At 38.0% G+C, this 17,351-nt stretch overlaps 1 protein-coding gene and 1 long non-coding RNA gene across 2 annotated transcripts in view; one reads left to right on the top strand and one right to left on the bottom strand.

Moving 5' to 3' along the window:
* Nucleotides 1–8,730, top strand: part of LOC124263795 (ras-related protein Rab-40B-like) — a 40,770-nt gene extending 32,040 nt beyond the window's left edge. The window contains 4 exon segments of the mRNA XM_046698505.1: nt 5,048–5,125; nt 6,985–7,161; nt 7,163–7,208; nt 7,781–8,730. Coding sequence (XP_046554461.1) covers nt 5,048–5,125; nt 6,985–7,161; nt 7,163–7,208; nt 7,781–8,019 — 540 coding nt within the window. The 3' untranslated portion in view covers nt 8,020–8,730.
* Nucleotides 4,810–12,928, bottom strand: LOC124263796. The gene is made up of 3 exons (XR_006894937.1): nt 12,823–12,928; nt 12,491–12,499; nt 4,810–4,821 (listed from the first exon to the last, which is right to left on the bottom strand). It is a non-coding gene; the product is annotated as an uncharacterized LOC124263796 (long non-coding RNA).
* Between the last annotated feature and the right edge of the window lie 4,423 nt (nt 12,929–17,351).

Here is a 17,351-nt window from a genome sequence, read left to right as displayed (position 1 = left end):
GTGTTCTTTCAGAGCAGATCTTGAAATTGTAAAATATTTCTTCATCAAACTTGATACATTAATAGGTCTTGTGTTGAACTAGTGCCTTTTGATATGTTTTGAGTTCCCATAGCAACATGTGTCCTATATCTATTCATGACAATAATTTACCATTGTTGGGGATATTGATGACTTCTTCACCTTATTTGCTATTGTATTGACAGTTCACTGATACATGGAACATATAACGGGATGCATGGTGGCACACCTTATTTGAAGTGATGTGTGGAATGTTGTTCCGATAGCTGATATCAGAGACTTTTTCGTCTATTTTAGATTCTGTGATAAATAAATTACCTCGAATGAGGGAACTGATGAAAGATTCTTAATGAACTAAGGGACATGTTTTCATTCATTGTTTCAGTTCTTTCTTTATCAATAACTGGCTGATTTGAATGAGAACAAAGGTTGTTACTGGCCCATGAAGTAGCCAAAGAATGTTTGAAACCTGGCACAAGCTGCGTCATACTGGCATAATATATACAAAACACAGCACATAATAACATGATAGCCGTGTGTAATTTAGATTTAATTCCTGTGTTTGTTTCATTATCAGATTATCATTACTATAGAATGTCTGAACAGTGATTAATCCTTGTTTTCTGACAGAATGACCTTTGATATAAATTGATTTGTTATGAGACATTCCATAATTGATTACATTAGGAGGTGAATGTCTGTTGTAGTGTTTAGTCTTACTTATCCCATGTATGTGTTCCTAAGCTTATGTGCTAAGGAGCTTAAGGAGTTTATCTATTGGCAGTGAGTGAGTTTAGGTTTACACAGCACTCAGCAATATTGCATCTATATGACAGCAGTCTGTTAATAATTGAGTCTGGACCAGACAATCCAGTGATCAACAGCATGAGCATCGATCTGCGCAATTGGGAACCGATGACATGTGTCAACCAAGTCAGCGAGCCTGACCACCCGATCCCGTTAGTCGCCTCTTACGACAAACATGGGTTACTGAAGGCCAATATTCTAACCCGGACCTTCACGGGTAATCTATTGGCAGTGTTTGAAGTCAAGAGTGTTTGTTGCTTAATGCTCCACAGGGCAATATTTCAGTTTTATCTAGTCAGCTTGTAAGTAATGGAGTCTGGGTCAGACAATCAGTAGACAGATATTTTGACCTTGGTATCAAGCAAGGCACTGAGCCTGGCCACCAATCATTCAGTCACTGATTACAGTGGACCAGGTCTATCCTGAATACCTGGCTGGTTCCTCTTATGATGTGCAAAGTAGGGCTAGTGAAGCATACTTTCCTGTGTCCCCACCAGGTTGAGATCGTGGTGGATCCTCGGGAGCTTTCAGCTTGTTTTGGTTTAATGCCACACTCTGCAATATTCCATCTATATGACAGCAGTCTGTAGATAATCAAATCTGGACCAGACAATCCAGTGATTGACATCAAGAGCTTCAATCTACGTGATTAGGATGTAATGACTTGCATCAACCAAGTCTGAGCCTGAATGCCCATGTTTACAATCTACATGGGTTGCTGAAGATAAATCCAAACCAACCCATCCATGTCATAAAAGGCGAATAATGGGTTCTGGGAGAGCTTTCAAGGTTTGACTGACTGACTGAGTTTAGTTTTACGCCGCTTTTAGCAATATTCCAGCAATATCACGGCAGGGGACACCAGAAGTAGGCTTCACACATTGTGCCCATGTGGGGAATCGAACCCGGGTCTTCAGCGTGACGAGCCAACACTTTAACCACTAGGCTAACCCACAGCCCCTTCAAGGTTTGAAGATACAGGAAATGAATCTATGGACTCATATCTTTGATTTTTATGATAAAACTTTTGGGGGATTGTGGTAGATATCAGGGGACTTTTTGTCGACATGCATTGCCTCTAACAGCCAGGGAGCTATGTCCTTGATCTTTGAATTAATGTAGTTTTTGTGCTTCTCAACACACTGTAGTGAGAAGGCATGTTGACAACCAAGCTAAGCTTTACCAGCCTTCACTGAACATGGGGACCGGGGACCTGTTCCACACAGTAGTCTTTGTGCAAAGATGATTGCAGCTCATGCTTCAACATAGATTTTCGATTTCAAGATAGCTTTGTTGAACAGGGACCAGGCCTTGTGAAGTAAAATGACAGGGCAACTCATAGTTTCTGACTTTCATCTCAAGTGGCCAACAAAACGTTTGTGGTCATATTTTGAGGCTGTGGATAAGATTGCAATGGGAGCCAGGGAAAAGAGAACTTGATTTAATTTAGACCTTTGATCACTGTGGCCACCATGTTTCTTGAAACAGTCTTCATTCATTTGTGACAGCTTGAATCATAAGATGGGCAGGATGTGCTTGAGCATGTGTTGACATGTGAGATGTGTTGATAAATGCGTAGTTTTAGTTAACAAATTTCCCAGTCCATGACTTGTTACATTCTTGAAGGACTGATGACGTTTTGCTGTGAACTTAGGTAGAAGGTGAACTAAGTACTGCTAAAACTCAGGTAGAAGACATCTGCATCAGATACTACAGTGAATAGAGAAATTAATTGCTAGCTGATTGCATGCATGTGTGGGTTCAATAATGACGGACATATCTGATAATTTGTGCCCTGTAGTACATGTGACAGGTGATTTTGTAATTCTTGTGACAAGCATGTGTGTTGAGTCAGGCATGTTAAGGTCTTCTTTGCCTCTGAAATTAACAGGTCATCATGACACGTAGACAAGGGAACTGGTTTCATCAGTCATGTCAGGTGCTTTACAGGCTCATGTACAAAAATCACTCTGTCTCATACATACTCCTTGGTATATAATTATGTATGAACAGTCAGCCTAGATTATATCACAGGGATTTATCTACGAGTTTACACTAATTGCATTGGTTGTCAAGAATGTTCTTTTGTTCAAAATTGGGATGTTATGAAATTCTTTTTTTCAAAGTATTATAACATTATATTCAACACAAAAATGTGAAAGTATAGTCTGTTTGCAGTGAAAACATACCGATGAATTTCACTTTAAACAAAAAACTTAAATCAAATAAAGTGAAATTAAGGTTGCTAATCCTCATAATTTTACCTTGCCAATTGAACATTTAAATCTCAGAATTTTATTCAACTTCGGATAAAAGTTGTTTAACAAACGATCATAGATTCAAATCGCTATTATTGGTTTGTATTACAAGGGGGTATGCACATTATATGAAACACTGAGACCAAGTAGGGTTGGTCTAAGTTAACGCTCATCACGTACAGCACATGCATTTGTTTAACAGTTCCTACTACTGTGCTTATATAAACCTGTTCTTCTTTACTGTTTTCTGTTCTCACTTGGACATTTTGTACTGAAGCTTGTTGCAGGTTTGGGGTTGAATATCAGCCTCAGAGCTGGCTACAATGGGTGAGGCCTATTTCAGACATTTTCTGCTATTGCTGGGGTAAAGTGGCAAAAAAGCATACTCACTCACTACTTGACTCGACAGATACTGGAAGTAGGCTTGTGATGGAAATCTCAAACTGAAAACCATTGGAGCCTGGGATTCGCCCTCATACCATTATACAACCTTCATGTATTCATGCTTGGCTAAGCTGTATTTACAGGTTATTTTCCTCTATACATAAAACATGCCACAACATTCGAGCTGATGGAAATGAAATATTACCCAGTAGTCGTTACATTCAGCTTCATGTGAATCAGTCACAAGAATTATCTGCAATGATGCAATGCAGACCTCTAGGAAATTAAAACAGATCACAGGTTTGTCTTGCTACTCTTAGATCTACTCTTATTGTGCTGTAACAGAACTCGATCGACGGCTGACAATAAATATTGATCATGTTTGGTGTTACATACAGATTGTTACTTGACATGCATGCTAGTGAAGCTACCTCGGCTATGATAGGTTATGAATAACAATAAAGTAGTTTGTGTACTCCTATTTGCATCTCTGGATGAGGCCAGCCAGGATCGGGAGAGATGGTCACTAGGACTTTGTACATACGATGAAGGATCAATAAGCTGAATCGTATGTCATGGCAACGCCATCGTTCTCCTTGAGAATGTTAGAAAGTTAGGTCTTGTATGTTAAGAGTTCTTAAGAACTTTCAGTAGAAAATCTTTCAATACTCTTAATGGGTAAAAGGATACCTTGAAAGCATTTCTTTTTTTCCATCTCGGCAATACTGGTGGTATGTTTCCCATGAACATAGATGAAGCTTAGAAATGCTGTTTCCCCAACAACAGTCAGAATAGGATCTTAAAGCTGCTTTTAGAGAAGATGACTTGACATTCAAGCTTTAAAATTGATTAAGTGATGTGCAGGGAAATCTATGTAAATAGAACGTGGAATGTCTTTGTGATGAATGTTTTAGATTTTAGGTAATTAGATACCTCTGATATGAAAGTTGTGGACCGACTTGATGCTTTAAGTAGGGAATTTCATTGCAGTGCTTGTAGGTAACAGAATACCATTGATGGTATATTTTTTAGAAGCAATTGTAAGTCGTTACATTCATGTAAGGAACTGCGTTCAGCTAGAAGCAAATGTCTGATCTTGGATGCTGCAGTTTGTTGAACAGCACATGTTCACACCCAGTTAACAGAACTCTGATCGCTGGGAAATGGGGGCTGGTCCTGGAAGCTAGAGTGCCATGGTTTAAGTTTGCAGACCTGATTGCCAGAAATATGTGTCATATTCACTTTTACAAAAGTCTTGATTGATGAAATTTAAGATCTCAACTTCTAAGCTGCTGTGCATTATACAGTCAAATATTGTTGTGTCAAAGTTGTAAGAACCTTAGTAACATATGTACTGAACCTTATCTTAGGTTCGATGTGTCTGCAAATGATGATTAACAAGGAAGACACAGGTCCCAAACCTTTACTTTGAGACAACTGGAAGTTAGACACATCAGAGTTCAACACAACATTGTCTGACTGTATCAAGAACCTAGACTCCTGAACTTTATTTTCAGCAAGCTGCTAAGTCACATACACTTTGTTTTTACTGAGCACTAAATGTCTTCTCTTTTTTCCAGGGAATTCTGCTGGTATATGACATAACAAACAGGTGGTCATTTGATGGCATAGACAGATGGATCAAGGAAATCAACGAGGTAATAGATTGCTCTAAAAACTCCTGCTGTTGAATTACATCTACTTGTCGGCAGGATGTTCAAGCTATTTCTGAAGTTTTGGCAGAGAAAACAGTTGTATTTTTTGTCCATAAAGCTAACAAGTGTCTCGAAACAGCCAGAGGAAAGTTTCAAAACCCTCTGAAAATAACATAAAATGGTTCAAAGAAAATCTTGAAACAGTACAGGAATTGCAATGTTTGACTTAAGGCACTAATCCAGAGCCTGATGTCAACTAAAATCTAGTTAACCTTGTGTTCATGTTTGTAAACATCACTAAGATGCACTGTAATTGATGCTGTGAAAAGTTAATGATTTACAGGCGTGTAGACTGATAGTGTTGGCACACTTGGTGCTGTTTATAATCAATTGTTATTCAATTTGCCATAAGTACAAACATGGGATTCTGAAGCAGGGTGTCTCAGTAGTGGACACTTGTTGCAGAAAGTCAGTCATGAAACAGTGGTGAGAGTCAGCCTGTCCACAGTTCTCAGTTGTATGGTCTGGGGGTTAACACATTTGGTCATTTGACACATGAAGATCAGGGTTACAATTGGCCTTCAGCAACCCATGCTTGTACTGGGATCGGGTGGTCAGGCTCACACACTTGGTTGACACGTGTCATTGTATCCCAGTTGTGTAGGTTGATGCTCATGCTGTTGATCACTGGATTGTCTGGTCCAGACTTGATTATTTACAGACCACCGTCATATAGCTGCAAATTGCTGAGTGCGGTGTTAACCAACCAACAAATATTTCGCCATTATACCCAGAACTGACTTAACCTCATGGGTGTAACCAATTTGTCTTGTCAAGACTACATTATTTACATGCTGCCTTCACATAGCTGGGGTATTGATTTGAGTTGATTTATTAAAAAGACATGGCAGGTATGTATGTAGACACAAGTCATACAGTACCTGCTGGCTGGCCTACTGAAGACTACAGATGGCGTATTTAGCCTGTATCTGTGTATGGTGGCGTTGAAATAGTAAACTTGATGGTTGTATTTTCACATTTAACATGTTTAATGTAAGCAGGATGCAAGATGTTGTAAGTTGAGATGGATATATATTGGCACAATAACCTTATTACGACCATGCACATTTCATGATTAGAGACAATAAATAGTTAGTTATATAGAAACATCAACTGCATAAAGCATAACGATTAAGATAGTATTAAGTTAGAATAATGGGAACTCTTCATCTGTAACAGCAAGTAATTATTTCGTTTTTGGACCTCTTGCATGTTCTTGTGGATGGAGTATCTTTCTGGAGATTCTGGGGGTCAGTTCCTGGCTGCAAAAGCTATACCAAAAGCTATATGCTTGTTGTTACCCTGTCTGATGCTTGGCATTAAGGGAGGTTGGCACAGGGTGATTGTTCTGAGTCTGAGTGGGGTATCCATGTTATACACAGCATGATATCTCAATGGGTTGTCACTATAATACCAGCAGAAGTCTCAGGGGTGGAAATAACCCATTGCCCGATGCCCGAGTCCAGTGTTTTTTTCTGTCGGGCAAGCAAATTTGTATATCACACTGTACGGTGTCCACTTGATATTCCAATGTTAATTATGTTGTTTATTTAAAAAATCAACAAGAAAACAGCCAGTATAGTGGAAAAATTATCTGGGCAAGTGATTTTACATGTGCCACTGTACCAGAGTACACTAGCAATTTTAAAGTTATTTCCACCCCTGGGTCTGGACTAACACATATCTACCCATGAATGCACGTCACTATAGAAGTGCAATATTTAACTAGACATTAAACCCAATTCCAGCTCATCCGTTAAGTTGCTGAACATGTTCAATTAACTCTAATCCCTACATTGCAGCATGCACCGGGTGTACCGAAGATCCTGGTCGGAAATCGTCTTCATCTCGCCTTCAAACGTCAGATCAGTGAAGCTACGGCAGAGGCTTATGCTATTAAGAATGACATGGCTTTCTTTGAAGTCAGCCCACTGTGTGACTTCAATGTAACGGAGTCGTTCGCTGAACTGTCTCGACTTCGCTCTCAAGAGAAACGGCATGAGTCGGGCATGGGGGCACAATAAAGGTGAGAGCATGGACAGTTTGATGACAGTTTTAATTAAGATTGAATTATTTCATTATGACATCTTGATCTGTAAAAGAAGATTCTTATTTTCAAAGAATATCAGACAATTTGCACAAATTGATGACACTTATCGTGCTCATGTTAGAGAAATTGATATCTTATGTCATGCATGGCGAAACATCACACATGTATATCTAATTCCATGCAACAGATTCTCATTTGCATAGTTATTACTCAGGTCTGCAATGCAGTAGAGTACATTCAGTATACATTCTCGGCTTCCCAGCTTGAGATTCATATTGAATTTGAATAGATATGCTTTCTTTGACACTGAATTGAGAGTTATTTGATTTTTTTTCTTCCTTTTTCCTGATTTGCTGTATTGGCTTGATGTCAGGTATGCCTAATGGAGTTATCTCCCTTGTTCAATAGCCACAGCTTTCTTTCATTTTAAACATTTTATAATCGAGCTTGAATATCTGTGGGTTAAAGTTGATTTTTTAAAATTAACAAGCCTTTTTGATATTACTTAATGCAGAGTTACATTAACATAATGCATTTCTCTGTTTCAGTTTTGAGTCTTCAAGAATTAGCCTGCAGGACGATAGTTTCCCGGACTACCATATATGGCATTGAACAACTTCCTCTCCCACATGCACTGAAATCCCACCTGAAGTCATATGCACTGACGAACAAAACAAGGGCAAGGATGCTTAGTTTTGTGCACAGAGACAAACACAAAAAAGTGAAATATTTGAACCCTTGTGACTCTCCACCAATGAACTGCCGAAAGAGCTGCTGTATCAGCTAGCACTGAACCACGTTCTTTCTGTGTCGTCATTTCATTCAAGAGTTCATTCCCCTGATGACCTTCACCTCATTGCTGTCTCATCGTTGTTGTCATGTGACTGTTTTCATTTGCATCATTTCAAGCTGACTGAGCTTCGTTATGCATCAGTGCTTGCAAGCCAATTTATTTCATCCATGTTCGTGCTACAGCTGTGATTTTTGTTTGCTTTTTTTCAATATTTTTTTTGTACAGTTTTGTATGTGAATGTAAAATGTTCGAAGGGACAGAACATCCGTGTAATATAGTGACTTGATTTGAACCACATGCTCATAAGGACTGTGAAGAATTTGAAATAACGAAACCTTGGTAATAACCTACCTCGATAATCAAGTGCTATAGGAACAGAGTATAATCATGTATGGAACATTGTGTTTTCTTGTGTTGATATGAACAATACAAACATTCAAAGATGACAATCCTTTGTAAAAGTTTCACTGATTTTGAATTAACTGGGTCTTTTCTGTTAATCATTTTGACCCTCGGATCTTGCAGTTCAGCGGAATTAATTTTCGTATTGCTGAACATATGCATGTGTAAATCTGTATTGTGTTTAACTGCTATTGTTCCTGCTTATACAGTGAACACCACGGTCCGCAGAGTAAAGGGAGATAACTTGTGGTGTGAGCTTGGAAACTTGTATTTTCGAAGTTTTTAATGTTAGTGTAGGTGAGACATGAAAGCTTGCCACCTTTGCCACTTTTGTACCAGACCTGTATAGGGCACTTTTGGGTGACTGACATAATGTGGTTGGGGGGATTTTGAAACGAGTCCTCAGAGATAGAAACAATCACCAGCCCACTAACCTTTTTCATTTATGTTAAAGGTGTTCTAAAGTCTAGTAGAATTTTGAACATTTTGTGAATGTTTCTATATGGCAAATCACATTTCCAATTAGTTGACTCTCTAGGTTTAATTCTTTCCCCAAGTCCTATATATCGTGGAAACCGACCTTTCAGTTTTGAATGTTCAGGTTCCTTGACTACGGTTGAAGTAAAGATGAGCATTATGTTTGGATGACTGTCCACTGAAAGTATTACCACTGTGCCTGGACTGTCAGTGTCAGCTATCACCTTTAGCGAAAGGGCTGAAGTAGGTTGTTGAATAAGTAGATTAATATTGTTAAGACCTTGATTCGCTTACTTTGTTTGGCATGTTAGAAGTCAATTCTAAGATTTAGCAAATCTGATGGTACTAGCAATAAATCAACAAGATCTCAAAATGATTTAACTTACACGAACTGAAGACGAGGCTTTTAAAAACAGAAATGATTGGTTCTCATGCAAGGCTAGACAACTCATCAGTGAATGATAGAGTGAGTTAATATTTAACGTCACATTGGCAATGTCTAAGCCTTATCGTGACAAAACAATTTATTCAATAAAGATGAAAACATTTTGAAGAGTAAAACCTGTCGAAGATGGACAGTAATCAGTTGATGTAGGCTGCAGTATATTTTTGGAGAGTAACAACCACCAACAGATATTATATATGCTTTTGTGTGTTGGTTTGCTTGTGCTTGAGAACCATGAAGATTGCTTATTAGCTTGAGAACTAGGAAGAAGACTATATTAGCTTTACTTCATAAGATCCTGAAGGACTCCATGCTCAATAATAGATATATTTTTCAGTATTTTCTCCTTATGCTTGTAGTTTTAGGTGGGTTTTTTTCAATTTGTTGACGAGATTACTTGTTAAAGGTAAGGCTTCCAGATGTGTCATATCTCGAGAGCAGCATATTTCAGAAGCATCTTCTGGTATTGGCACTGTTCATGTGTTTTCGAAGAAAATGTATTATCCCATGGAAAAAGGGAAGGTAGTACCCTCTTTCAACAGACAATATAAAAAATACCCTATTGATACACACTCTTTTCTGAATTGAATTGTGGATAAGATGATTGTGTAAATCACTTTCCTTCAAATGAGACTTGAAAAGAATCCTCTAGCAGTATTTCAAATCGTATGGGTTTAGGTGATATTTTCGAGAAAAACAAAAAAAGAAATGACAGAAGCTGTCACAAGCAGTATGTATCAATACGCAATTGAAGATACATCTGTTGCCTTTTGGAAGCATGGACTCTGCAGCTCTATAACAGTGTCTCCCGGGATTGTTGAAGTAATGAGAGCTGCCTCAGTCATAGTGCTGAGAGAGGTCTATGGAATGGGGATGTGCTGGAGAAGTTTAAGGTAGAATACATTGTCATATTGCAAGGTCATAGTTCATTGTGTCATATTCATTTGCAACTTTAGCTCGTCATTTATGTGGTTGTGTTAAGCTTGTTAGTGGCAATACTTGAAACCGTGTAAGATATTCATTGTATAGTATTGTAGGATTGTGTTGGATATGGTGCAGCAAGCAGAAACATGTCTGATGCACATCAGGCACAGATAATTAGTACTAGAGGTGTAACAATACGGTGAGACTGTGATGCGATAAGTAGCCTGATATTATGGATACTATGGGTGCAATATGAGTCGTATCACCATACAGTACTGTTATGTCAATTTCATATTCTTTCCATTTTTGCTTCTGAATCACAAACCTGAATCTTTTCTTTTCAAATTACAGGTAGCAAAGGTTACATAACGTTGGGGAAACATATAAGCTTAGGGCACTGTGCAGATTCTGCTATTTGTTGACAAGCAGGAAATACACAAGAATCAGCATAAAATGGTTCTTGGGCAGTTTCTATTATTATTCACATGTTATTACATGAAAACAACTTGTACTGAATCATATGTATTGCGATACAGTTGTAAATTGGTAAATATTATATTGATCTTCATATCGCAAAACAATGTTGTTTTTCTGTATTGTTGCACCACTAGTAAGTAAATACTGTATTAGAAGTTATGACCTTTCATAGTAATAACTAGTAACATAGTAAACAACTTTTTGAATTAACAGATTTGAATGGAAATGAAACTATTATTTATGTGAATAAATCTATTGAAAAAAAATAATAGTCAACAGTCAGTGTATAAAATATCAGACCTCCATATACGGAAATTGAATATTGTCATCAGTACATCATTTCGATTTTCAGTTATATCAGTGTATTATGAAAAATCTAAGTGAGATGGTTACTCAAAATTTGAAGTGCAGCTTTGATTTTGTATCTGCCTCGATGAAATGTTTTCCATTGAAGACGTTATGCTGGGGTGGTCTTCATTGACTCAAGATGGATACAATACATCTCCCAAATTGCTCAACTGATGTGTAACTGCCTCTAACTTGGTCTTTGAATGGCATGTTGAAGTGATACACATAAAAGGGGGCATTTATGGGCTTCTGTAATTCGAGGAACCTTTACGTTTCGGAGTATATTCGTACTCCTTCATCTTCACTCCTTCACCTGATGAAGGCGTAAGAATAGACTCCAAAACGTAGTATTCCTAATGTTACAACAGTTGACATCCATGAGTTTCTCATTTGCCTATAACTTCATCTGAATTATGACTCATCAGAATATTTCGCTTGATTAGGCTATGTTAAAAAAGAACACTTTGTTCTGGAGGCAGAATGGTAATTATATATTTGTAAGCATGGTATCTGGCATTGAGAATTTATATGCTTTCCTGCAGAATTTGTTCTCCTACTCCATGATGCTGCTGCAGAGAGTGACTGTAGTGCTATGATTCTGTATGTCCATGTTTTGCTATGGTAAATGGGAGAAGTGTAGCTCTACAGCAGATTTGTGGAACAACGACAGGGGCCTGAGAACTGAAATTTCATTTCTTTTGCCTAATGGTTAATATATTTTGCTTTCTGTAAATCAGTGAATTTTGGTTGCCAGGTGTTTTATGATTGCAAGCTTTATTTCATTCTAGCTGTCTTTTCCTCTGAATAATTTACTCAAGAAGTGGAACAAATCAATTGGTCAGTACCATACAAACGATATTAATGGCTGCTGGTTGATTGTGTGACAGGTTACATATTTTGAAAATTGATTGAAGTGTTATAAGAACAGATTTCATTCAACATAGAGAAAGATTTCGAATACAAGCCCTGTTCATCTGCAATGATGCGTTCATGCTACAGGGTGTATCATGTTTATTGAAGACTTTTTATACTGGTGCTTCTTTTTCATTGTATTAGAATCTCATAATTTGTCTTGTATTCATGACTATGCTAAACCCTGTTGATTTCCTGACTTGATTGCGCTTGACTTATATGTTAATTAAATTAAATCCAAGGGACTTGGGAAGTTTCTATTTCCCTTTCGTCTCAATCTAGCGATTATAGGAACTGCCCAAAGTCCTCAAAATTTGTAAGCTTTGACAATGAAGATGTATATTTTAGAAAACATTCACTGGTTTATGCCGTATGAATTAATCAAGTATAAAGTGAAAGTGTCATTTTAATCTTGAGCGATGTGATTTCTGATTGAAGGCGTTAATCATTGTAAATTAATCTGTGATATTGGTTAGTGACTCCTTGAGACTTGAATACACAATGCTATTGAAAAAGTGGTCAAATGTATCAAATATGTCAGGCATCTACTCGCCAGCACACAATGTCAGCCATCTAACCTACTCAGCCACAGTGGCTTCCACAAAATGGAAGTCAGACAACTAGTAGTCAAGATAACGTACAAAAAGTATCTGGAAGCTGCGGTGGCTTAGTGGGTTATATGGCAGACTTTGTGTGTTGGTGTTAAGGTGCCTGACTCTGAGTGTGTGGGTTCGAATCCCGTATAGGAATCAACTTAACAAAAGTAATATAATCTGTACTTTTTCTGAGAAATCTTTGACACATGAAAAGACTATCTCGATTCAGTTGTACCAGGTTGTGTCGAACTTGGACAAATTCCTGGTTTCTATCAAGGCACATAATTCATTCACATTAAAGAGGACCTATTCATCAAACTGCTGATGTTAAATTATTTTCCCTTTACAGCCTTCACCTGTCCTATTTACTTCCTGTCTTCCTACATTGAAGTGCTGTTACCATCTTCAAAGATTTTTCTCACCAAGGATGTGTCAGTATGAGTTAGCTCCCTTTGACCACATATGACATGAACCGGCCTGGATTTATCTGCTCATGGTATTTAATGTATCCTTCACCAATCTTGGCCTTATATGACTACTGGATATGAACTGTTGATAGAATATGTCCTGAAGATGTCTTGAAGGGATGTCTGTCAGATAAGAAAAGTTAATATGAAATAGTTATTTGGTCATTGGATATACCAGTGTGATCTGAAGTAGATTCAGTTTGATAGTGAAGAAGATATTATATCATGTAGTGTATAAAGTGAATATTGCCAGTATTTTTCAAAGTTATGAGTTAAACTTTGAGCAAGTGCCAATGTTTTTTAGTACTTTTCAGTGCATTGTATTGACAAATTGAAATGAATTTTAATATGCTTTAGTGTTGAGCCTCCAAAAGTTATCAAAAAGTTCTTCCTTTGACTTGATTTTGAATGAAATTTCAGTCTTCAAAATCAAGCAAATATTCTTCAAATCCAAGTTCATTGTGATAAGGTAACTTATTGTGAACAATGACCTTGACCCATGTGTGAACAACATCAGGAATATGCCTTGTTTGGATTCTCATATGAAGTTATTTTCCCTGCTTTGGATTTATGTTTTTGTACAGATGTATAGGTAACTGCTCAAACTGTTTGTAATTGTTGGTTTGATAAGATGTGGTTTCCTTGCGTGATCCCTGACCTTTAGTAGCCATGGTTCAGACACCAGTTGACCACTGTATTATCGACCTTGACCTGTTGTAACCATGGTAACACATCTTGGACTCTGTATTGTCAACTCCGACCTGTATTGACTATGGTTATGTGGCGCAGACATCAACTAGCCTCTGCACTTGCAAATCTGACCTGATCTGTTTTGTAGTCCTGAAAAGTTAACTGTATTTTCAGATATCTGTTTCTTTCATGTTTTCACAGTATTTCTTTACGTCTATCCTTACCGGTCTTCTGATGCACTGGGATGTGGTTGTGTTATGGTTTAAGGAAACTGATTGTAAATCTCTATGAATCATTATGTTTTCATTTTCATTGAAAATATTCCAAAGATTGTAAGTCACTTCTCACGGAACTATATTCAGTAAAGTATTTTGCATACTTACAACCTAATATTTCCTTGCTAATGAAAACACATTAAAAACAAATCAAAGTTTAGTAAAGCAAATTTTTTTAGATCTTTCCAAATGTATTGCCTTTCTCAGATGCAGATGTGGACGGATTGAGTCCAGACCATGTATTATGTTCATTACGTTTGATCATGCTTACCACCACAAATAGTTCTAAGATAAAAATGTTTGATATGATTTACAGTTGTGTATTGTCAGTCCTAAGCCTGCCACATTGACAGTGCATCGGTGGAACCATGCCACAGATTCATTAAGGTCCTTCTCTCATGTTGTCAGGATTGTACAGAGTCTTGCTTAGTTCTCTTGTCACTTTACATTTGCTCACTGAACTATAATCTGGATGTCTGTACATACACAAGAAAGGTATACATTTTGTTATCGTCACATTTACTGTGAAAGTACAGTTACAATCAAAAAACCTTTTCCCATTTGCATGTGAGTGTTTTACAAAGATGAGAATATAATTATTTGTACATATTGGTTCCGTGAGATATGTATTTGTACCATGTATAACAGAGAGCAATAAAACAAGCTCAAGACAAACATGTGTTCATGTTTTCTGTACAGATGTATGGGTGATCTAATTCCTGCTATACCATCACATACAGGAAGTACCGCACACAAAAGTATATGTCAAGATCTTCCAATTCCAAAGAGGAATATGATCACTTGACAGAAACATTGTCTAAGCTTGACCCTTTTGAATGTTTCCCCTCTTTGGATACATTGGATCATTAAGGTTTGTGCCCTAGACAACCTTGCTGTCCAGAATCCACCTGAAACAACCATGATGGCTAGATTTCACCTATGTTTCCATTCGCCAGAATCTACCTGAAACAACAAGGATTGGTGGGATTTCACGGATGAGTATATTGTGTCCAGAATCCACCTCAAACAACGATATGGTTTCATTTCACCTATATAACATCCTCAGTTGTCCAGAATCTATGAAACCATGATTCAGTCTGATAGTACAAGCAGCTGCATTGTCACATACATCAGGCATGGTTTGATTTCACCCATGAGCAAAATATTGTCCAGAATCTACCTGAAACAACGATATTGGTTTGATTTCACCTCATGACTCACCCATTGTCCAGATGTTCCTGAAACAACGATAGGAGATTTGAACACTTGACAGAAACCTCATTAGATTTCACCAGAATCCACCTTTGAATTGGTTAGATTTCACCTATATAACATCCTCTGTTGGATACTGAAACAATCATATTGGCTAGATTGTCACCTTTGACAACCTCATTGTCCAGAATCCACCTGAAACAACGATATTGGCTAGATTTCACCCATTGTCCAGAATCCCCTGAAACAACGATATTGGCTAGATTTGACATCCTCATTGTCCAGAATCCACCTCAAACAACCATATTGGTTAGATTTCACCTATATAACATCCTCATTGTCCAGAATCCCCCTGAAACAACGATATTGGCTAGATTTCACCTTTTGACAACCTCATTGTCCAGAATCCCCCCTGAAACAACGATATTGGCTAGATTTCACCAACGACATCCTCATTGTCCAGAATCCCCCTGAAACAACGACATATGCTTGAAAACAGTATAAGTATCTATACCGAAACGTCACCATTGTACAAAAAAGAAGTTGACCATCCGTAAGTTGTCATTCTTAGATTTCATCTATGACATCCTCAAAGTTCAAACAACCCTCATTGTCCAGAATTCTACTGCAACATCAGTGACTAGATTTCATACACGAAACCTCATTGTCAGTATTCTAATTTTGACAGAGAGGTGGTTTAGATAAAATCTGTGAACATGGCTTTGTATACGTCTAGATTTGACCTCTAACACTCATTAACACTAGCATCGTGACGAAATGTAAACACATATTACACACTTGATATATATGACTCTTCAGTGCACAGCACACAACCTACATTTTACTGAAAACATCTAATGCCATGGAAAGCACATCACAAGCTGATTTTGAACGCATATGTACTCATGGCTCAAGCGGTATTGATCTCAGTGAGTTGGGGCTCTGTATATACATTGTTGAGGAACAATGCCTGTTTCGTCGTCTCCCTGGTAACTGCCTCGCCTTCCGCAACTGAAGTCGATACTGAAAACTAGACTGACATATAGTCCCAGCATAAAGCGATGTGTGAGGTTAATAAAAACAATTCTATAAGGGAAGACATGGACATTAACCAAACACCCGACTCCCTCAGTCTCCCAAAATAAAGGCATAGGCTAATGTATAGTGTTGAACATGTCTAGTTGATCATCTCAGTATATATGAAAGTTCAACTTCAAATAATGTGTTAGGCAGAAATAGACCCTACTTCTGGTCCAAATCGCTCTTCAGCTATACTACCAGCTAGTAGATCATCAGTTTCAATCCTGATTTGGAATAGTGAATGAGCGAGTATGGTTTTATGCCGCTTTTAGCAATATTCCAGCAATCTCACGGCGGGGGACACCAGAAATAGGCTTCACATATTGTACCCATGTGGGAAATCGAACGTGGGTCCTCAGCGTGACGAGCGGACGCATTAACCATTAGGCTACCCCACCGCCCCAATTTGGAATAGTGTTAATGTTAGGTACTGACTTCTGTCTTGTTTATTCTGTTTAGATAATAACTGTTGTATTTCTCTTCACACTCCTAGTCTCTGTTTGTGGTTTACACCATTCCGTCACGTTTCCAGAAACTCATAATGCAGATGGTCGTTTCTGAATGTATTTGGAAGCTAAGGATCTTTGTGTGAGTAGGTTGGGTGTGGTTGTTTACCTGAACCACTTGGAGGTGACAAACCTCGGATCAGTATCTGAATCTGGGATTCGAACCAAAGACCAGCGGATACTGCACTAATAAGTGTAATGTTCTTTGTATACAGTACTATACACATTATCGTTACGAGAATCCCCCGACATCGTATCTCTGAATAATAGGGGTGCGGTAGCCTAGTGGTTAAAGTGTTCGTTCATCATGACGAAGACCCAGGTTCGATTCCCAACATGGGTACAATGTGTGTAGCCCATTTCTGGTGTCCACCGCCATGATAGTGCTGGAATATTGCTAAAAGCGGCGTACAACTAAACTCACTCACTCTGAATAGTAATGAAAAAAAAGCGAAGGCCAGAGAATTTCGTAAAATATTTTATTGCCAAAAATAAGCCATCGGGAGTTGCCTACG

This window comes from Haliotis rubra, unplaced genomic scaffold (genome assembly GCF_003918875.1).
Source record: "Haliotis rubra isolate DU_JTF1 unplaced genomic scaffold, ASM391887v1 Scf9, whole genome shotgun sequence".
NCBI lineage: Eukaryota > Metazoa > Mollusca > Gastropoda > Lepetellida > Haliotidae > Haliotis > Haliotis rubra.
Note: the sequence above shows the minus strand (reverse complement) of the source record. Positions and strands in the feature narration are given on the sequence as shown.